The following is a 23,899-nucleotide window of genomic DNA, read 5'->3' as shown; positions in this document are numbered from 1 at the left end:
GCCTGGCCTTAGTCTGTGACATTGATTAAGTTTTAGAAACAAACGCGCAAAAGGTCTTGAACAACAATTTTGAGTAGAATACTCTGGAGCTATACCATAGTGTCGACATTTTAAAACTTAAAGTTAAGAACGTCGCTACAAAATCGTAAAAAAATTCAATGACACGACGTAGAAAAAAACAAAAACGTTAAATTATAAAAATTATGCACGTACATGATGCGTTATAACGTAGTGTAGAGGATTCTACTAGTTTCTGAACGTCCCTTGGTACACCCCACACCGCGGTAATCACAGAGATCAGCCGGATTGGCCTACCTTACCGTTTTAGGTGTGTCCAGCGAGGTTAGGTTTTAACGGGAGCACGAGCACCAAGATACCATCTCCGGAACACTTCCAACAATGGAACCGTTCCTCTACGCTCCACAACACGCTACCACTGTATATAGAACGGTTATAGATGGGCGGAGGTGAATGAGGTCGTCTAGTAACATACTAGAGAAGGTTTCACGATGCCTAACCTCTGTTGGCACGGTCACCATATTGATAACATTAATCAAAATCGTTCGAGATCCACCCAAAGCTCAAACTCGAACATTTTTACGAAAACAATATGCTATTCATATTATACTATGCGTATAGGGAGAAAGTAAAAAAAATGTATGCACATAATAACGCTTTATGACATATGACACCATATTAGCTGATAGTCTATAATATGAACTAATACAATATTCGGGGTAAAACTTGGTCATATTACTGATAAAATGATTGCATGAGATCTAGGAGGACCTCCTAGCATGAGATTGAGTTTCGGCTCGTGTTGAAGGACATAGTTCTTTTACGGCAAATATAACGATATTTCAGTCAAGTGTGACCTTTGAAAGTATCACTTCTAGTGTTTCAGAATCTAACGCCAACTTTCCCACAAGACCTATTGTGGTATACCAAGCAAAAAATATAGACGTGAATACAACTCCATGCGTGTTGTACCCACTTCTCTTGTTCTAAATGTTAAAACGAAGGGAGAACGAGCTGATATAGTGGTTAGAGCGCAGGTTTTCCAGAGGTCCCGGGTTCAAATCCCGCCAAATCACCAATGGATTTTATCCAAGTGATAATGCCGCAACCCCTACTAGGTCTAGCCTGAAGCAATGTGAAAAACAATTCCGGGCTCGTACCAAGCGTCCTAAGACAAAAAATTGGTAAATCGAAGCTACCGCTACCACCTTCAACCACGCAGTCAGTTATACATATGGCCAATTATAAGGACCAAGGACCGTTGTCTGAAGGGGAAGGCAACAACAGGTGTAGTGATGCACGGCGAGGGAGGTAAGTTTCCCAGCCAAGTCACGCGCCACCGCCCCAACACACTTCCCACGCACACACGCGTGAAAAACACACAACGAGCGAACAAGCGTGGCTGACTCATCGTGGTGCCGTGCATTTCTCTAGCAAGACACTATATAACATTGGCAAAACTGTACGAGTAGCGAAATAGAAGTTGGAAGTTGTGATGGCCGAGGTTGCTAGAGATATGTCGATAGCCGCTCGCTTCAAATCTGAAGGTGGCTTGTTCAATTCCAAGGGAGATCAATTCTGAGCCCATATGTCAACTTTTGTAAGTCGAATTTTAATCAACAAAAAGTGGACGTTCACTCTTACTTCATACTCAGAGAAAAGTCCCGTAAAAACACAAGATAGTTTTTAAGTAATAAACAACATTTGATATTATATGTTTATTGTTTGATCAAGAAATACTAACTTGTTTCTGGAGTAAAAAAAAAACAAAGAATCGTTGACATTCCTAGACTAAATAAATCAACGATAGCTCGGCAAGATCATAATCACAGCATAATGACACTAGTCCACTGGACTCTAGATTGGTTTTGAATTATGTCAGTATAGTCATGATAATAATGGAATCTTAATTGGCGTAATTGTTCACTGAAACAATAGACTGATAACCGCGTGGGTTTGTTGTGTTCAAATAATTTAGGATGTATTCCTATGTATGTCATTATAGGATGTATGTAATTATTTATATTTATCAAGTAATAGAACTGAGACCCATTCATATTTAGTTCTCTCAAATTTTAAGAAGAGAATTTAGAAGACGATTCCGTCTAAAGCACGGAAACGGTGTCTGCCCCTCGTCTGCCGCTCATTCGGGTGTTTTCGGAAAGTATCGTGAGCCCTTCGGGAGTGTTCGGGTCCGAATCGAAGTGCACTGAGCATCCCCTCCAAAAGAATAATTCTCCGCGCTGCCCCGCGCTTCCGCTAGAGTTGCTTGGTGGGCGCGAACCCTGGAGAAGCGGACGGAAGTTTTTCTCCGCGTCGCGCCGTGCCGCGCCGCGCCGCGTCACCCGCTGGGTTGCCCGGTGGGCGCCTAGCTTAAGAAATTCACCCACAAATATTATAATAGGACTCTTCAGGGACCTGCCTATGGGCCTTCTTTTTCGTTTAAAAGTTGCGCCCTGAAAAGGGACAAGGCCCAGCGAGGTATTCGTTCCTTCAAGGGGGTTTTCAAAGACAACGAAAATCACTATTTGCCAAACCGGACGCTAACAATTGTGTACATTTTTTACTATCATTATGGGGACTGTACGGAACAATTCGGAGTCAAAAGTTAAGCTTTCACTTTTGGGGGTTTGGTGTGGATATTTTGTACGCTATTTTGCACCGTACTAAGGAACCAAACACCTGCGGTGACGACGGGGAAACGCCAACAGTTGTACGATGGTACGACTGTTTCCGGTTTGTCGAGGACCGGAAGTAGCTAAACACCGCTCTCCTCACAGTCTAATTGCCACAATAATAATGTCTTCCTCCCGACTTGAACAAACAAAGGGAAACAGCAGATAAAAGGTATAGGAGGGTTTATTATGAGTGAATAGTAGGTATGTAATATGTGTTATTAAATTAATGCATGTGCAACAAAATAAACTGCAATGCAAAACAACAAATCAAATGCTACAGAATTCTTTAGAAATAGAAAATTCACGCTTCCTCCGAACCTGACTCAATCGTCAACCCATTTTTTTCTAAATTCCTTGTTATAAAGTAATTTAGTTGTTCAAAACTCTCAAGAAAAATTCAATTTGTTCAACAATTAGTTGTTCAATCCCCTTTTATGAATACAAACTCTCATGGCGTACAATATACACTGAATCAGTGTCGCCATTTCCTATCATACTCCTTGCCAAAGTAAAGATAATTTGATTTTATATCAGTCAATCAAATTACCAGTTCAATCGATTAAAAAACACACTGATAAAACAACAAACCCCATTGAATTGGAGACGGACTGAAATAGACATAGCATCCGTATGAAGCAGCTGTAGCCAGTTTTTTATTCACGAAATCATAGATCTTTCGTGAGTGATTTTTTAAGAAGTGAAATGAAATGTCTCTTTGGTGCTGCAAAATATTCATACCGAATTAAGATGATTATTGGTGGTTGATAGACCGTGGATAGACTCGTTAAATATGCCGTAGTTAACAAAAAATATTCCTTTTTTGGTTAAACAATCTTATTTTACGTCCGTCAAAGGGTATAATGGAAGAAGTTCACTATTGAATCTAAAATTTGCAGCTTTAACATAGGTATGAACTGAATGCTTACTCACACGGGCTGCAAATACAAGTTAAATTTCAACTTTGATGCTGGTGCTTGGCAGGTAAGTGATTGCCCAAAATAATCCACTGCTATTTCACACTTGACATAGGTAGCTGCATAGAGTATAAATAGAAATACCAAGAGCCAAAAAGTAGTAAAAACGCAATTTGCATAAGCGATAGAAACGCGCGACCACACTAATGTTATTTTACGACCATCACAATCAAGAACATAAAAACAATATCTCTCCCTCACTTCGTGGTAAAGATAATCCAACGACGATAGCGCACGAAAAGTGAACGGGACGTTTACAGAAGCTAACAACCGACAAATGGGAAACTGAAACCCACACGTTCACTTATGCATAATGCAAGTGTAAAATCGCAACCAGGAAAGCCTCGCAATATAGTTGTGAAACTCGAGTAATGTAGAAAGCAACAGTGCGAGATTAACACCAACACGGCGGAATATCTTGCACGCTTTCATCACAAAACGCGTTGTCACTTCCGCGAGGTGGGATGGTAGAGGTTGCGACTAGTGATGTAAAATACCCAGGTATTTAAAACTCGGGGGGTATTTACCCGGGTAAATACCCAAAATCCATAAATACCCGGGTATTTTGGGTATTTATGAAATCAATTGAAATTCATTTATATATACCCCTAAATATGTTATTATTATCATTACATGATAAATTAGGATAGTCTATAACACCTTTTAGGCCTACAGTAGCTTGAAGCTTTGCTAGTACCTTTTATTTAATGATTTAGCACCTTTTTTTAAATGATACATACATTTTCTAAATAAGCATGGGGTTTCGTGTCTTAAATCAAGTAACATCAGTTAAAATTTAACTTACTAAAAATAGCCTATTAAAAAAGGCTGGCTATTTCAATTTTTATCATTTTATAAATTTATAACCAATTAAATAACATAAACATAATTATTTTAATTTATAAATATCCAGAAATTGTTGAAAGATTTACTGGGCCTATAGATTCAAATGTTTTGTATCACAAGTTTATGAAATTAGTTTTTTTTATTTTGATACTATTGATACCAACAAAAGATCTAGAAAAAATATTATTAAATTCTGCCATCCTACAGATTGAGTTTTAATTATTTTCTTAAGTTGTTTACACATAGGCCACTACTAGGTTAAATTTTCCTGTCTTCCTAAATAATAATTATTACTTTAAAAATAATTTTATTAATTTTCAATAAAATAAATTGAAATTCATCTATATATCATAGAAATTAAAAAATCATAAGTAGTCAGGACCAGTGCAACCATGCGACCAGGGTATTTATGCCGATTATGCTTTATGCTTTATGGCGAGTATACACAGAAGTAAAATGCTAGTAGTGACCATATGAAATTTTGTTTAACACATTTTATCATCATTTTACTATCCTTACAGGGTAATAATTGCAAAAAAACATCTCAATCTTCTCTAACTTTAATAAAAATTATAAATACCCAGTTTTTGGGTATTTACCCAGGCCTGGGGTAAATACCCGGGTAAATACCCAATTTATATTTACCTACCCACTGGGTATTTACCCGGCCCACATCACTAGTTGCGACGTTATCACTTCGATGAAATCCATTATGGATTGGCAGGATTTGAACCCCGGACCTCCGAGACCGAAGCCTCGCACTCTGATCGTTTCTATATAAACCATCACATTGTATAACAAACAATAATCCTGATGTCATATTGCAAGTCAATAATACCAAGACCAGTCGTTGGTGCCAAATTGTTTGAGCATAAAAACCTGTTTTATTTAACCGTTTATGAAAAAAAATCGATCGTGGAAGATTAAACATTTTTTTAAACAAAAATGTCAGTTGAAAAATGACTAACATAACATAAAGTTAATATTTTACGGTTCCAAAGCTAGTCTAACTACAATAGAATGTTTTGCAAAGTATCCGTGATGGAAAGTTGATAGAAAAAAAGGACAAAAACCCACATAAAATAAAACTCCACATAGTATGTTTTGTATTAATGTCCCATGAATATTTATAAGGTCATTAAACGAAATTAAGAGAGGGAAGTTACTATAATTAATTACGATTTTCAAATAATGGTTATCATTGATTCTGAGTAGTTCTTAAAACATGCACGCGCACTAATTACAATTTTGTCTTTTCATTTACAACCTACCATTATCCTACCCACAAAAAATGCTAAAAGAATAAGATTAATAATGTACAGAACTGCACTTCAATAAATCATGACATGGCCATATATTTTAAAGTACTACATTGTCAAAATTGGTATTAATTAATAAATCATGACATACCCATATATATTTTACTCAATTTTACTACTACCTACTACTATATACTATAAGTACTACAATGTCAACTAATTGTCAAAATGTATTTTAATTAACGAACCTTATGGGGCGGCGGCCGGGCCGTGTGATAACCTCGGGAAGGCCCTTTCCGTGGTTCATTGTTGTAAAAGTGCCTAGCATGGTAAGTTCTGCAAGCCTCCACCTCCGGCGGCACACGTTTGTCTACGTATATCATCCTCTCGCGCACAACGACTGACGACATACGGCACGCGCAACAATGCACAACAATGGGGAGAGATCGGGAGTCTTCGGCCATCTCCGGGGTCCTTCGTGAGTGGGCGGGGCCACAACGGTAGCAGTCGATGGTTGACACACTGACGGGGTTAAAGTTCACAAAACCGGTCCACATTGCAGCTGATACTCCATATGGGTTTGACACGACCGTGAACTTTGCTTGCACAAAGACAAAACGTAATTTTGGTCGTGAGCTAGACAGAGGGTAATTTGAAGGAGACGCTTTTTTGTCGAGGTGAGGGAATGAGTAGTTGAAAATGTAAATGTTTTCTAAACATTATAAAAAAAACCCCAAAACTGACTACCTTTTGACCTAAATTCTTTAAGAGGAAAGCTATGAAATGTTAACAGCTATAAAACCAAACGTCATTTTTTATTTGTAGGGCCAGGGATCCCCGTCTATCCTAGTAAACAATAAGTCCTTTTCATTTAGTATTTTTATGATTTTAGAAGAACCGCGTTTTACAACACTTAACTTAAGTAGGGTAGGGATGTGTGGATTCTCGGACCACAGATTCTTATCTTAGACATTGATATCGTTATCGAGAACCGATCGTCAAAAGTCGATACTGATACCTGACTCGTTTGCCAAGATAGCGCGATGATTAAATTATCGCTATTGACGCGATCGCGCAATTATGACGTTTCTGTGACCGCTGAAATCGACGATGTGTCTACACGGCCGCGGGAGATGTTCGTGATTTAGCCGCGATCGCGCAAGACGACAATGATGTTTCTGTGGCCACGGAAATCGATGATGTGCCGCGGAAGATTCTAATGATTTTGCCGCGATCGCGGAAGACGATGATGACGTTTCTGCCAATTCGGGAGTCGATGATGCCTACACGCGGGCGATGATCTCGATATTACCTCGAGTTTGGCTTGACTGAAAATATCAGACTGGCTCTAGTTTTCATAACATTTTATTTTTTGTTTTGTTAGATCTTCAAATACTTAGATATGGTTGTTATTTGGATATGGCAGTTATTTAATGTGGGTAGAAGAGTTTAAACCTAGGGGGTTAAGGGTTAAACTTAAATTGGTTAGTTGGATTTTTTCATTGCAGCATTAATTTTTCCTTTACATGAAAATCATCCCAAAAAACTTTATGGAAGAACATAAAGACAGGAGTTAGTGAAGTACAGTATAACCAATACATTCAGAAAATTTTGTAAAACTCAAAATGGCATCGGTATTGGTATTGAGAATCGATAAATTTTGTGATCGTCACATGACCACTTCTCAGTGTTCCACAGCTTTGATCAATAAGTTAAACTAATGCAAGCCAACACGTCCTTAGCACAGGTTGACATAACAAACAAAATACATTTGTAACAATATTAAGGGGTTTTCTTTAAATTTTCTTTTCCTGTTGGATAATTAACCCTGCGGTCTGATTGGAAGACATGCAAATTATAGTCGTGATTTCCAATATCTTTTAGAGTTATTCAAGAAAAATGTGATTTTTAAAGCAATGGGGGTTGTAGTGTTTTTTTTTTTTTTTTTTTTTAGTTAAAAAGACTATATATAACATACTAAATTCTAGCCAAAACTGCTCAGGAAGAAAACCATAATTAAAAATTTAAACTTTATAAAATGAGGAAAATTGCCTGGTGATACCATAGATAGACCTACAAACCAAGTTTCATAAAAATCGGACTACAGTTGTGGCATATTCAGCGCTGTACACATCCACACACGCACAGACATCACTTTGTAAACCACTTTTTTTAATTCTGTGGGACCGAAAACCCAAAACTCTAACTACAAAAAGTGGACAAAGCAACATTTTTTCCATATGCTGTGTAGTGTATAGGGGGAGAAAGTAAAAAAATGTTTAAAATGAATTGTTTCTTTTTAGGATGTTTACGTAGTGACCATAAAATTAGAAAGCAATCTTGTAAGCTATCTACCAAGACAGTTTTTGCATAAACTTTAAAACGAACCTCCAAAATGTATTTATGAAAACTTTTGAGTGTTTCAGAGCAGTATATCCCACAACACTGGGGAAAGTGCTCACTACTTTCTTCCTCTTAATTAATCTTCTGTCACGAGCTAGCTCATCTGGAATCTGCTTTCTTTGAGTGTTTTGTGCTTAATGATTCATTTAAGTGTTAGTGAGTGCTATCTCCATTTTAATAACTATTCATGCAAGAACAAAAAATTAAGTATCACAACAAACTGTGGGTAAACAAAAATTAAGTGTGGCACGGTTTTAAAAAAAAGTTCAAAAATATAATATTTCATATTGATGATAAAAATAATAATCTTTGTACATTTTTAAAACAAGTATTTTTGGTCAATTTGTTTACTCTACTTAAAAATTAATACAAGGCAAATAAAAAAATCTTTTAGAGAATAAAAGAGGTGGCCCAAAAGCCATTTGTAGAATTTAGTTTTAAAAGTATTTTCAGGGTATTTGTGTTTATTATATGTAATAAGCTTGGTGAATATTTTAAATGAAATTACATTATATAATTATGACTTTTTAGAGTTTTAGATTATCTAAAAAAATCTATGGTAGCAAAGGGTTTATTCCTAGTAATATAAACATGAGTGAAAATTAAAAAATTAAACTATTGAACATTGCAAAAATAAAATAAATATAGTTATTAAGTTGATATTTCTACGGATAAATGAGCATGTTTGTTCTACAAATGAAGGTTTTGAGTTTTAACCTACATTACCAATCAGGTAATCAGGTAACCTATCAAAACAATCAGGTTATGTTTATAAACAAACAGTAAATGTTCTTCGGGAATAGTTAACTAGTCATTGGGTGCCACAGGGTGTCGAAAACTCTCGTACAATACACAGGTTAAACTGATGCATGTTCCCAGAATGCACCTATTGTTTTTGAACTTAGCATTTACTCACTATCTCCAAAGCCACAGTAAAAACTTCTAAAAATGGTTCCATAATTTTGAAAATATTTAAAATTAGGGTTAAGGTAGTGCTAATTTTTTTACTAAATTAGCTCCAATTTATATTATTATAATATCTTTTTATAGAACAAAAAAAAAATCTTTTTTCAGTTGTAGTATTTATTGGATAGCATATAAAAATATTACGTAATATTCCAAGAAAAATTAGTATAAAGTAACTAAATAAGTTTAAGTAAGTACATACATAACTTTGACTACGGTGCACAAACCTTACTACCACAGACCTATGAAACACAAGACCTATGAATGACACTGACTTCTGCCCGGTGATTGGCTTAACAAGGGCACGACCCACACAATTACTCAACTGATGAAGCGGCTTTCATACAAGTTTTACACATTTTTAGAAACACGTTTGAATTACCGACATTTGAACCTTTCAAGAAAAAAGTGCACAGAATAGAGCTACTTTAAGGTTAGTTTATACTTTGTAGACTTATTATTGACTTTGGATACATCACGCTACCATATCAGTTATTAAAACGTAATGAACAGTTTTATGATAAAGAATCCAACAAGAAACAGTTTTTTATATTTCAAGTTTTACCTAGTGTAATGTATATTTTTAACACTTAGCCTGGTAAAACCGAGTAACACACCCCTTTGAAGCTGTTATTTAGCGGGAAGGGGCAACATCTTCCGACACCTCATTATAAATATCTGCCGTGGGTATTCTAAGGAAACATTGTTTTGTTTGTCCGGCAAGAACAGATATATGAATGTCGTACAATAATGCTTTCTTTTACTCATAAAATCTAAAAGTGCTGATCTTTTATTTATCTTTCTTCTCAATTCAAACAATTCTGCAAATTTGTTTAGAGGTTAAGTATTTTTATAATATAAAAACCAATCATTTTCCATCTTGTTTCATTCTAAACAATGATTTAATAAAAAAAGAATCCAATTGTTCTATGTAGCAGCTAAGATATTATAACTGCAACACATTTGTGAGATTATAGAATACTAGTGAACATGTTGCTTGAATTCGAGTAATTGCAAAGTATTACAGGCGTTAATTCAAAACGAATATCAGTCATAATTTCCGATGTGTTAATAGAGTCAACTCAAAGATAATGTAATCAACCACTCCACTCCAGTTATCGCAACTGAAAACGAACTCACTCTGAAGACAAACGCTCTTATGTATATCATGTGTTAACTATGAACAGCTGATTTAGTATGCAATTTATTAATACAAATGATTTGTCTGTTAGCGTAGCGAACGAGCTCCAACCTAAAGGTGAGTGAGTGTAGCGAACAAACTTCAACCAGGACGTGATTGAGCCATGCGAACGAGATCATCTTGAAAATTAAGAAGTTAAACGCGGCAAAGCCCGCGGGTTACAGCTAGTTATATATAAGGATGGATAACACTTGAAAATTCATATTAGACATAGTCCTTTGGAGATAATGGTCTTTGTATGCAAAAACTAGCAAGTAGCAAGTTTTGCTTTTTATGGACTTGTTTGGATAATTTTTGTATTTTTTTAAACTAAATATTAAGTAATGTTACCTTATTTAGAATTTGAAAAAGAAGTTGAATTTTACAACAAATTAACTAGTTTTAGAAATTATAAATTTTGTTTATTGATGGATGTATTTCCTGAACAAACAAAACAAAGTGTTATAACAATGCTATTGAAGGTTTGTAAAAAAACATTTAGAAATTTGAAAAGGTATATGGTTGACTCTTAATAATCCAACACTCCCGGGATCCAGAGGTTATGGATTGTAAGAAATTGATAACAAAGGAAAACTGAATCTTTAATCTAAGAAAAATAGAACTTTGAAGCATTATTATGCATTCTTTGACCAGTGGGAGTTCTAGGACCTCGTCAAGAGGGGCTACGGTGATCATGAGGGGGGGGGGGGGTTAGGGGGTTCTCCTATTTGCTATTTTATAAGCCTTTAGAGAATAAAGCAGAAGATTACGATGGCTAGGACATTTATATAGAAGAGCTGATAACAGTATGATTAAGAAGGTATGGATGGGGCAACCAGAAAGAAGACGGCCGCTGGGACGGCCCAGATTAAGATGGAATCGGAATGACCAAGTGAGGCAGGACCTCAGAAGGTTAGGAGCAAGTTTGGAGGCAGCAGAAGACAGGCAGCTAGCAGTGGAGGAGCATTGTTGGCGAGGCCAAAAATCACTTGGGATTTGTGTGGCCACAGGAGTAAGTAAGTAAGTAAAAGCCTTTAGAGACTTTTTAAAGCTATTTTTAAGGTTTAGAACTATGTCAAAAACCTGTGTTTATTGTTTAGATTATTAGCTCACTTGTACATCTAATCTCGTTTGCCTGAATCATAATTATATAACCTATATTATAATTCAATTAGGACTAGCTATATATAGCTTTACAGCCTGTGACATGTGAGTTGGCAATCACTACTATCCACAGTCACTGGGGGGTTGTATCAACTGTCCCCGTGACCCATGTGAAGGCGCTCAAGAACACAAAAACACACACGGATATTTTTGTATTCCGGTCTTTTACTTACCTCCATCTTCCACATCCCCCCTAAACTGCCCGTAGGCCAAAGTGCCAGCTTACGTGACAAAAGCTGTACTATTACAAGTTAAACTGTTATAAAAATTCAGGTACTAATTTACAGATAGTCAAACAAAGCATATTATTTCACTTATTAAAAAGAATAATTACTACACAATATCGAGAGTCAACTGTACGGTATAGGGAAAACAGTAAATTGTTCCATAGCGCCCACGGCTGCTGCAAAGTCGAGAAAAAGTTGTCCAAATGACTTGCTCCAACAGGACGAGTAAATCCAGTTATAAGTAGTACATGTCTAAGAGCATTCAACATGCCAAACCACAAATAGATAAAGTCTTACCTTGGCCGCCACAATGCTCAGTCCCATCCCATTGTTGGACTTGTGCAGTTTGATCAGTTGGATCTCTGGCTGCTGTTGTGTGGGGATAAAACCTCCGGAACGGTTGCTCATTGCACTGGAGCTGCGGACCTGCAACCAAAATCACACCTTGGTTACATTCATCATAGTAAAATTTTATAAAAATTTAATGGCTTGAAAAATGACCAAAGATCAAATTTACTAAAGTTACATGTATTCAAGCAAAGAATCCTTATTAAACTTGGAATAAAATACAATGAGAGGAGGATAGAAATGCAAAAAATTGAAATTAATAAGTAATGGACTTATTTGCAACGGATAAGTAAATTTCTGAATAATTCTCACAACTCTTTTGTCCTGATAGGGAGAAAGTTGAACAACAAAACTGAATGGCTATGATAAACTTTACAAAACCATCATAGTTTGTTGCTGTAGCAAAAAAACCAAGAACATTACTGTATGCTTATGATATGCTACCTTTACTGAAGTTGTCATTGGGTCAAGGATACATACCATAGGGTTGGCAGGTCCCATGTAGACAGTCCAGAGTCCATTGGAGGAAGGCTGTACAATGAGTCTACACAGTCCCATGTGTTGCAGCGGACCTACGAACTCAGCTAGACCTGCAGGTATACCTCGGACAACCTCACAGCTGTAACAATAATTATAGCTAAGTAATGTGACCCCACACAATTTAGGAATCTAACATGTATTGTAATTCCTAATTGTTTGTAATGATTTTAAATAAAAAATATACAGCGGCAAATGTTCTAAATGTTAAAAAGCTCACACTTTTTGATTTTACAATACCCAAAGTGTTGCCTATGATAAGATGTAGCTTCCTCAGTGGTAAAGCTGAGACTGATGCCTCAACATAGCATGGGCAAAACATTTTGTATTGTAGATAGTGTAAATATCTGTATGACACAGCTATCAACGGAAGATCAAGAATAGAGTGATGACAATGGTCTCTTGAGCCAATGAGCTAAGGTATATATGTGCTCAAGGATGCACTCTCACCTGTATCCATCCTCAGGCAGCAGGAAAGGCAAGGCCAGTTCAGGATCTTCCTCTAGCTTCACCTCTCGGCCATCAGAGCGGGCCAGCTCATCAGCCAGGTTCTCGGCAGCCTGTGACAATCAAGCACACGAGTCAGACTTGAGTGGGCAACATCAAAGTAGTAATTAATTAAGAGTGAAATATTATACAAGAATTATTTCCAAACATTTTACCTGGCGTATCATTTAACAAACATAAGAATTTTGCAAACCTTAATCACACGGATTATATGTTTAACTCATATTCCAATCCAACCATAAGTAAGTTCCTTACCCAAGATGGTTATGTCTTTGCAATCAATGAAAGCTAAATAATATTCTGAGCACGAGTTTTGATTTTACTCACATAACTTGAGTTCTTATTTAGGCCTACACAACTCATTTTTTTCTAAATATAAGATCTATGTCTTCATCTGATCCACTATATATTACAATTAGGGATGTGTCAATTCCAATACTGATACACGTCACACGAACCGAAAATTAGCGGTATTGCTGCAAACGTGCAAGAGGACGACGATGCTGTTTTCGTGTCTGCGGGACAAAACTTGCATGAGTTGCATCCCAGAGTTGTTGGTTTCAACTAAAAATACGCTTCACTTTTGACTAACTTCAACTACAGACATAACACATACCCTTACAACATTGTCGATGAGTTCGTGAGGCAGCCTGGGCTCGTCAGGGGTAGGTTGGTACTTCTGTAGCAGTGCGCGCAACTGTAGTGAGTTGAGCTTGAAACACGTAGAGGTGAGAGTTGCGAGGTCTTCAGCAGTGTACTTGGGTGCCTGGAACATGACAGTGACTTTACATTTATTCAGCAAAGCTTTGCTACTAAGATTTAAAAAAAACTAGATGTAATTTAAGTTTAGTTTTAGAGGAAAAAGTACTTGGCTTAGGAACATGTTAAGGAAGTCGAAATGGATACACAACTAACTTGATACTTAACAAAGTAAACAAAATCTTAATCTAAATGATTATTTTCAAGATATTAAGGATGTTTCCACATAATTGAGTCACAATGAGACACTATTTACATATTGGGTCATGAGAGATGACCAAGTGTATTTACCTGTAGTAGATGTGCAGCTTGCATTATACGAGCCAGGTGACAATCTGCAGCCAACTCCAAGCCTTGACGTTCTGCCCACACCTCGATCTGTGAACATGGAAACAATCAGTCAGAACTCAGAACTGAGAGATATGTAATCACTACAGAGAGCTAGTGTAAACACCGTTTGATTTCCATAAACAGTAATAGTTGAAGAAATGACATCGCTAATAGTGCTTGGTAAACTTTGAGTAAAAGTATTTATAATTTAAGAGTTTGATGGAGATCATAGATAAAAATATCTGATACCACTAACACAACAAACAAACTAGTCTTCTGGGTATGACTGCATTCAGAAACTTACAGTACATGACCTAGGCTATTCTACCTCAAATGCAGACAGCCTTCGTGAGAGCAGTACACCGAGAGAAGTGTCAGGCGCTACTACTAACAGTGCAATGAGGCTGAATTGAATGTATGAATTTAAATGTCATACAAGCTGCTACACCTGTGCTTTGCAACGGGAAGAAAATGTGACCAAGAGAGCTATAAAGTGGTGCTGATGTGTTTTAAAATACAGCAACTCTATGGTTTAGTTTAAAAATATAAACTGATTTAAAAGAGTAAACCTACCCTCTTTCAAACCCCTACTTTTGATGTTAATAGATGCCTAAGAATATGACAACATACCTTAGTGTAGCAATAGCATCAATTATTGCTTCATATTGATGCTTAATTAATGACATGTTTTACTATTTTCTTCAATTTTATTCAAGCCCTTCACATGTAGCTTACTATATAAATTAAAAAAATGAAACTTTGAGCAATGCTTTACAAAACGTATACAAACCTCACTTTAAACCCAAACATAACCCTCATCAATCTACATAAAGCAAACATCTTATTCGAGTAAAAAATAAACAAACACCAGTTCATTGTACTGACCAGCTGTTTCATTAACTAAATTAAATTAAATCATGTAAACATTGGAAGCATGCCAGGCGGAGCCCTTTGGAAATCAGCCTGTGGGGAAGAGCCCATAGGAAATTCGTCCATATAAATACTTTTCGGCAAATCTACATACTCTAAGCTTCATTTTGATGTGCCATATGCCTATATTTTTATTTGGTAAATGGCCTTAACCATTTACATAAAATTTGATTGTGTCACTTTAATAATATAATAGATGATTAACACTAACCTGGGCCAGCCTGGCCTTGAGCCGGAGACCCCATGCTCTGCTGCAGTACTGACTGTTGGGAGCCACGATGCGGTTGAAGGCCCACACGTTGATGAAGTGGAACAGCTGAGAGAACAGCTGTATGGTGAGAGCTGCGTTGACTCGACATCGCCTCAACAGAGCCATGGCAGAGGCTAGCACTCCCAGCTCCTGAGGATCATAAGTTGATTAGAGGATCAAAATCATTGTTTTAAGACAGAGACATAATGCTGTGTAGATTAACCTGCACATGAGTGAAGGACGAGTGAAGAACAGATTAAGATGATCTGCGTGGGTTTTTTACTGACTAAGATCAGCTGTTTCACTAGTAAAAAGTAAGGACCCTTTAAAATGCTGTCAATAACAGCAAAATATTCAGATTTTTATGTATGAAGTTTAAATTTTTTTTTTAAGTATACTTTTTCCCACCTACCTAAGCTTCCTATCATATCTTTATTCATTTACAAATATCTCTTATAAACAAGTTGCCTAAAGTGAGCGTCTCAGATCCTACTCCACTCCCTCACCCTGGCAGGGCCTTCAGAATGCAAACAGTCCTCCTTGTCCTCAACTAAGACAACTTTGGACTATCTATTTTTAAATATAATTTTATTTCTTTTTACAACATGAGGATGTAGTAAAAGCTTACCGATGCACTTGACGAATCTTCGGGGTCGTGACTGAGCTCATCTCTCTCAGACAGAAAGTTGGGCATGACAGCTGCAAGTTCAGCTTGCAGACAGGCCACCAGGTGTCTGTCAACAAATAAATTTTGTAAAGGAAACCAAAGATACAAATAGTATGGTATATCTTACAGGTTATTTAACGATGACCGTAAAATTAATATAAGCCAAGCAGTTTCTTTTGCCCAACTCATATAATTTTCAAAATATTCCAGTTTAAGATTGAAAACATGATTTTTGGATTACAAGGTAGCATTGTGCTCGTGGACCCAGCTATAATTTATAGTTTACTAATATCAAAATTTTTGCAAGGAATTCTAAAATTTTAAAAAGTAAAGCAAATAATGTTAAAATAGAGGGTTCTCACTATAATAAGTTTTTTTACAAACATTCACAGTTATTTTTCAAACCATTGCAACCAATGCTTGTCTCTGAATCAAACCAGCTGAAAATAATGAATTGTTTAAAACATCCCATAACTATTCATATTAACAGTCTACCTGAAGGCAATCTGTACAGCGTCGGCCAGTGTGTCCTGAGCGTCCAGTGAGAAGGCGGACACGTGTCTGTCAGACTTGAGGAAGTGAAGGAGTTCCGAGGCGTTGGCCAACCACAGAGCCAGTGACTTCACCTCACAGTACCTCTCCTAGACATTACACACACTTGTCATTCAGAGTAAATAGTAATGACACATTCACAGTGGTTAAACGACCCAATGTTCAGAGTAATTATAAACCAAAACAAATAAAATTTGGGACCTTTTCCGTTAATTCATTACCCCTAGTGCCCTAGTGGAATGTGGCTAGGTTAGGTTAGGTTAGGTTATAGAGTAAGAAAAACCTAATCTAACCTGACCTAATCAAAGTTGAATTCACTACCACTTCTATTGCCAATAATCTATTGCTCTAAAAACTAGCTCTGTTGCAAAGTGGTAGTGAATTAACAGAAAAGGTCCAAAATTTGATTGAATTTTTTTGCAGCTCAATAGTATTGTTGTGGGCTGATAATTCAATCATTCCTGTACATTTAGGCGGCTTTACGGAAAGAAACTATCCCCTCCACTTGATCCTACCTTTAAAAAAGCTTGACAGCTTTATCAAAATGGCAATCAGCCGCAACATATATACATTAACCAAAAAGTTAGTGGGAGAACTTCCTCCCAAACCGCCTACATTTTGTCAACAGACTATAGTTTGAGACCATTTACCTGCACTGTCTTATCACTGCCATCACCAATGGCTTTTCTATGTGACTTATACTGTAATGGTACTGACTTTAGACCACAGCACAGATCATGTAGTCTAAGGTAACAATAGGCAGTTGAGTTTAAAAGAAATTACAAGTACATTTACTACTAAGCATTTCCAACATACCTGTATAACATTGTGTATCATAGCAGCGACTCGCGCCAGCATGAGTGTCAGCTTGTACGCCCTCTCCGTTGGTGTCAGCTCAGGTCTGTAGTGTGTGCTGGCGCGGTAGCGAGCCGCAAGGTACAGTGTGTACGCCGGCGCCAACTTGAACACCAGACTGTTCGGTTCTAGATTGGTGATTAACTCGTGTAGCAGTGCTTCTTCTTTTTCCTCTCTCAGTTCCAAGACTGCTGGCAGAATCGGGTCGTTTCCTCTTGGATATCGCTCGTAGTTGGATAACCTGTAAACAATAATTTTATTGTAATGTGACATATTTTGGCGATGAATAAAATATTTTGTTTCATTTTTCAGTGAATTCTTGCACGACTGATGACAGTTGAGGAGTACTCTGGGAACTTTGATAAAAAAAATTCCATTAATCATTATTTATTAGAATAACCCCAGTAATGAAGTCTGTCTCGGTTAATGTGTAAAACTATGTTACCATAATATGAGACCATGTCTATTGCAAGATTGTTTTGCTTAAGGACAATAAAGGATTTCTGATTTCTGATTCTGATATCTGAATGAAAAGTCAAAACCCTAAAAACAGCAGAACTTTGATGTTACTAAAAAATAAGACCTATGTAATTTAATTGAAAATGGCAACAATCTACAAATAAATGTCTATATTCAACTTTTTTGTGAACAATTTTTTATCTGAATGTTTTTCAATTTTTAATTAAACATATTAAATTTACCTTCAACCATTAAGCAAGTTTTAATTTGACAGCCTAATACATGAATCCTTTAAAACTTTTTTACTCCTGTGTATAATATTTGGTCTATAACCAAGGATATTTAAATAATTGCTTAAACATTCAACCCATGCCAGATGTAACTTAATGTACATTTCTTCATAGTCACATTACCTACCACACTGCAATACATCTTCCGCCACCCATGCAACACACTCTTGTCTATACAGACCTATTGCCGTCCCTACTGCTGCTGCCCACCGACCTCTGCGATCGCGTCTCATCTTTGTTTCCGAGGCTGGAAGTAGATCGTGTCTCGACATTTCCGTCAACGTCGAAAGTAGTCTCGTAATTCTGTGTAGGGGTGGGGGTAACAGGGGGCTGGCTACCAGTAGATTGTCTGGGTTAAACACAACATGCCGGATAAAACAAGCGTGCAGACGACACCACAGAAAATAAAACATCAACAAAACAAACTAACATTGATAGGAAAAACAGAAAAAGAGTGAAATTGCAGTTGAGTTTGAGTAAAACTAAATGGGATACAAAACGAGTAAAAGTAAATCTGCAACATGTAAGAAAATGAAATGAATTAGTTCTGTAATTAAAATAAAGGTTGTAAAAAAATACAGGGACAATTCAGAATAAAATAAAAAATTAGAGTAATTAAAAAATGCTTCAAAAAGAAAAAAATATCAATTTTTTTACAAACATAAAGCCAAACAAACATTGACTTGTACAACACAAAATCCCTGGGGTGAATTTTATTTTGTATACCATTTTTCATGCTTTGAGTTTTCTGACACTTGGAGGTATGTGCACTCACCGATCGTACGAGTAGTCATGAGCCATCCTTGCTGAGTCGTGGCGTTGTCTTAGCCTCTCGTCATGGCATGGATCACAAAACCTAAAATTGTGTATCCTCCCGAACTTTACAACTGCTCCATTCTGGGGAAGAAATATTCAAAATTAAGATTATTATTAGAAAGAGTTCAATACGGAATCCCACAAGGATCTGTTTTAGGACCCCTGCTGTTCTTAATTAGTATTAATGATCTTCCTAGCTCTGTTCGTACAAAGTCTCTGTTATATGCCGATGATACCACTTTTGTAGACATTTCTGATGACTTTGTTCAGCTCAATTTACTTGCCCAGACAACTTTGAAAGACGCTGCGACTTGGTTTAAAGCAAATTGATTTTTACTTAATGATCAAAAAACTCAAAAAATGTTATTTACATTAAGGACTGAAGATGGTGTAATTACTGATGATTTGGTCTCAAATGCAAAGTTTTTAGGAATTTATATTGATGACAAGTTAAACTGGCAACCACATATTGAGCACATATCTTGTAGACTTTCTAGAGTTACAAGATGTTTTGTACAAGGTGTTTTTTTAGAGTTATCTATCTTTTAAAACGACTGACAATGTGCGTCCCAAGTCATTATCTAAAAACAACTTACTTTGCCTATTTTCAATCTATTCTTAGATATGGTCTGATTTGTTTGGCAACTGTACTAAAATTGATGACATTCTTATCCTTCAGAAGAAGACAATTAGAGTTATGACCAAGTCAGATGTAAGTGCTCATTGCAGGCCTTTATGTATTCAGTTGGAAATACAAACCATTATCAACCTTTACATTTTTTATCTTGTATCTTATATACTAAAAAATCAGGACCTTGTTACACTCACTGGGGATATGCACAGTTACAACACTCGCAATAGGGATAAAGCAGCAATTAAGTACAATAGGCTCAGCAAATCACTGTCTAGTCATGTAGTACTATCCCTTAAGGTATATAATAAAGATCCCTTAAGGTATATAATAAAGTAATTAATCTTAGTAAGAAATATACAATTAAAGTTTTTAAGAACAAATTTTATGAGTGGTTATCTAAAAATCCTTTTTATTCACTTAGTGAGATTTTCTTATTAAAACATATAGAATTTTAATGTTTGGAATCTGTTATGTATAATTTTTGATTCTTGTATAGTTCCTATGACTTTTATATTCCTATGATATGTGATATTACCCTTAGGCCTAATTAGAATAGTGACTTGGCATTTCTGCTGTATACTTGACTTTGTCAATGCTTATGTAGCCTGAAAGACAATAAACATATTCTTATTCTTATTTGAATCGGGTATTAAACTAGTCCACTAATTTCATAAAATTTTCAGGGAGCATTAAAAGTATATTTATAAACTCTTAAGGTATGTCTTCATTAGTTTCTTGTTAAATTTTCATTTCGAATAACTTTAACTCCTAACTTCAAAACTTATATAACTTTTATAACTTAAAATTTCCGAGAACGTTTGTGCAAAATGAACGAGACGGAATTATAACCCATACTATTTTGATGAGAAAGAAAAAAATAAATAAATTGGCTTAAATCTAACCCAAGGGAGAAATTGGTGGAAGGAGAAGAGTTGATTGACCAGGATGGAAAAGCATGACATCTTAAGTTAGGAATAACTCAGCATTTCTCTAATGCTGAAAGTAAAATGTCTGCAGCATTTGGGTGAGGAGGAGCATCATGATAAAAAAGATATAGGTAGAGGACTGGAGCTGTTCAATTAGTAACTTCGAAGTTTGTAAAAATTATAGACAGTTGAAAACTAATTCGGTTTCTTATTCTCTTAAAAGGAAGTTGTCCTTGAGATTCACTTTGTTAAACTATTTAACCAAGGTAAACAATTGAATAAAAATACCTACAGTTGAGTCAATAGAGGCATATTTGGTCATAACGTGCTCACCTGCAGTATAGTGGTCTCATATATCCTCTGTCCGTTGACGTAAGTCTCTGCGTCGCGGCTGCATGGCGTCACTGTGACAATGCCCTCGGTGTGCGCGATCACACAATGTCTCGGCTGGATGTTCGGCCCAAACAGCTGCAGCGTCTGACTCTGTGAGTGCGGCGACGCTCGTTCACTCCCCACCTCCGTCACATTGGGGTGAAGCCTGTGGCGCTTGGCGGTGCCGCCGGCAATGTCACTCCCGTCTGTGCAATCACATACACAAGTGATAGTAATAATTGAATTTCCAATGAAAAGTACAGTAGTATTGTTACGAAACCAATAACTCCATGAACTTTGAAAGCCTGGGGGAAAATCATAAAGGTGAACTTTGTTCTAACCAAGAAAAATGCACTGGGACATCGAAGGAGCAAGAACTTTCATTTGTTATATATGCAAGGTTTGATAAATGAATGCAAAGTTAAAAGAAGTCGCCAACCTCTTAAAAAAAAAAAATATCCGTTCAAAGTGTCTAAAGTTATACATATATATATAAAAGTATACTTTAGTTAATTTAATTTAATTACCATAGTCTACATGCAAAAACCAAATTCATGATAGTAACAAGAGGAGAAGCTGGAAATAATGAAGAGTTTTTTCAAGTCAACAACCATGAATTCCAAAGAGTAAATAATTTCACCTATCTAGGCGTTCTACTATCTGACAAAAATACGGAAGACATGGAAATTCAGAATAGGATAAATTTAGCAAATAAGAGTTGGTACGCATGCAGTAAACTAATGAAATCAAAACTTTTAACAAGAAAGACAAAAATTAGAATCTACAAAACTATAGTAAGACCTGTACTTTTATATGGAGGGGAAAATTGGATCCTGAGCAAGAACTCAGAAAAGAAAATAATAACTTTTGAGAACAAAGTTTTGAGAACTATATATGGGCCAGTATCTGAAGATGGAGTATGGAGAATCCGCCACAACCGGGAGCTAAGAGAATTATTTCAAGACCCTGAGAAGTTCATTGGAGAAGTTAAGAGTAGAAGATTAAAGTGGGTTGGCCATATCCTAAGGAGAAAGGAGGAGAGTCTACTGAAGATAGCACTCAGAGGAAATCCGAGGGGAAGAAGACCAATAGGTAGACCGAAAGCCAGGTGGTGGGGTCAAGTACGAAAAGATTTGGAAAGGATGAGGCTTGTAGAGGAAGATGCATGGGACCGAGACTATTGGGGACAGTGTGTTGGCGAGGTTAAGTACCAAGCTAGGGTACAAGTGGCCATGGCAGTAAGCAGTAAGTATACTTTAGTTAATTAAATGAGAAAATATTGTAAATTAAAATTATAAAAATATACAATTACAAAATGTCTAACAACTCCCGGCAGAAAACACTGTCGATAGAAATAGATTTCATCATAGGAAATGTTAACTGGATTTGGCAATGACATTTCTTCTTTGGACCAAATTGGGTAATCAATTGGCTCAAAGTCACACACTGATCACCAATTGTCTCCAAATTGAATTTGTTAGTAGGCAAAAAGAGTGGGGTGTCCGCAGAATTTATTGATTGTCCCTGATATTGTTTCCTCTGAGAGTATTGGGTAATGGAATTGGTGAACACATGTATTGTTCTCTGTTTTGCTTCAAACTATATCTTGTGATTTTATACTGAAATTCAATCATGCTCCAGTATGATACAATACATTGAGTTAAAAAGATGAACGGTTATGTTTCAGAATCTATATATTTAATACACTAATTGCAAAGTTTTTACAGTATTGTGTCTCCAGGAGAAGAATTAAGGTGTAGATTAAGTTATTGGGGATGATAATTTTGAGTGTAGTTCCACAAATACAAACACAAACATTAAAAGAAGTGATTTCCCACGAGACAAGATAAATCTCAAACTTGGTACCTTTGTCACGCTAATATCAAGACCTAGTATTTTACTAACAACAATAGACAAAGTAAATTGTAATACACAACATTTCAAACTGAAGTACACATTTTATAGTCCCTTTAAATTATCAAACCATTTAGAAAAAATTATGCATTATTGAGATATAACAATTGAAATATAGGTGACAAAGTGCATAAGCAATGTGTTATCCTACCCTGTTGGTCAAACTGATATCAAACAAAGCTTTCATACAAGTGACAGATGTTTCAAGGGAAACACTCATATTTGTTGGTCCAGCGATGCTTGTAACCACTTGAACATTTCATTTCTTTTCACGACAATATTGTTTTCACAAGTTACTGCCATAACTAAGGTTAATTGTTCGGAAAGTCGTGAGTTTAATTTTTAGCACTTGTTCAAAACTGATTATATTGTGATAATTTTTTGCGCTATTTTAAGAAATGTCTGCACAAAGATAATAGTGTGTTTTTAAGTCAACAGCAACAATATAAAAGTTATTTTTCAGTAACAATGTTTTTTTAGCTTAACATCAAATTATAATAACTGTGTCGCCATATGGTGTCCATGTAAATGAGTTGTTCAATAATTTATCAGACTACCACACACTGTTGGACACAACTGCATCACAATTGGTCCTGTATGGGTCTAATCACAATTCTCATCACTGTAACTAGTATGGAAATCACCCTCCACATCAATAGACATTAGCTGTTTGGTATTTGGTACAAATGACTAATTCAAAGACATTCTGATTAAACCAAAGTCTGAACGATCTGGTAGTTTATAATTAATACTTTGAGGCAACTTCATGGATTTGCAATTTTGAGGACCATTAAGAGTTCCAACATAAGCTTATTATGGTTTATGGACATCATTTTGAGAAAGTCCAAGTTCAAGCATTTTATTGGTTTTGAAAGGATATAGTTTTCTTATCTCGTTTTTACTACGGTATGTATATATTTATTTTCTCTTTATATATGATTACTCTTCACTTAAATGAACTGACAATTGATAATGCTGCATCATATTTAAAATGTAGGGTGATAATCAAAAATGTTAATTACAAATGTAAATGTTAAA

General features: G+C 36.1%; 1 protein-coding gene across 5 annotated transcripts in view; it reads right to left on the bottom strand.

Moving 5' to 3' along the window:
• Positions 1–23,899, bottom strand: part of LOC128988204 (afadin-like) — a 236,312-nt gene that overhangs the window by 20,359 nt on the left and 192,054 nt on the right. For 3 of the 5 annotated variants that reach the window (XR_008490340.1, XM_054409470.1, XM_054409471.1), the window contains 12 exons: positions 20,909–21,153; positions 18,975–19,096; positions 18,381–18,548; positions 17,412–17,691; positions 16,539–16,684; positions 16,005–16,110; positions 15,338–15,526; positions 14,158–14,244; positions 13,724–13,873; positions 13,051–13,160; positions 12,544–12,682; positions 12,013–12,141 (listed from right to left, as the gene is read on the bottom strand). Coding sequence is in view for 2 of the 5 variants with exons in the window: in XM_054409470.1 (XP_054265445.1) it covers positions 12,013–12,141; positions 12,544–12,682; positions 13,051–13,160; positions 13,724–13,873; positions 14,158–14,244; positions 15,338–15,526; positions 16,005–16,110; positions 16,539–16,684; positions 17,412–17,691; positions 18,381–18,548; positions 18,975–19,096; positions 20,909–21,153 (1,871 nt within the window). In the remaining 3 variants the exon portion in view is untranslated. The remainder of the gene's footprint in view (positions 1–12,012; positions 12,142–12,543; positions 12,683–13,050; positions 13,161–13,723; positions 13,874–14,157; positions 14,245–15,337; positions 15,527–16,004; positions 16,111–16,538; positions 16,685–17,411; positions 17,692–18,380; positions 18,549–18,974; positions 19,097–20,908; positions 21,154–23,899) is intronic. The other 2 variants (XR_008490341.1, XR_008490342.1) reach the window with 2 other exon arrangements.

This window comes from Macrosteles quadrilineatus, unplaced genomic scaffold (assembly GCF_028750875.1).
Source record: "Macrosteles quadrilineatus isolate MER2022 unplaced genomic scaffold, UCM_ALF_1.0 Scaffold_2__2_contigs__length_208266976, whole genome shotgun sequence".
In the NCBI taxonomy this organism is placed as follows: domain Eukaryota; kingdom Metazoa; phylum Arthropoda; class Insecta; order Hemiptera; family Cicadellidae; genus Macrosteles; species Macrosteles quadrilineatus.
This window is presented reverse-complemented; position numbering and strand designations above follow the sequence as displayed.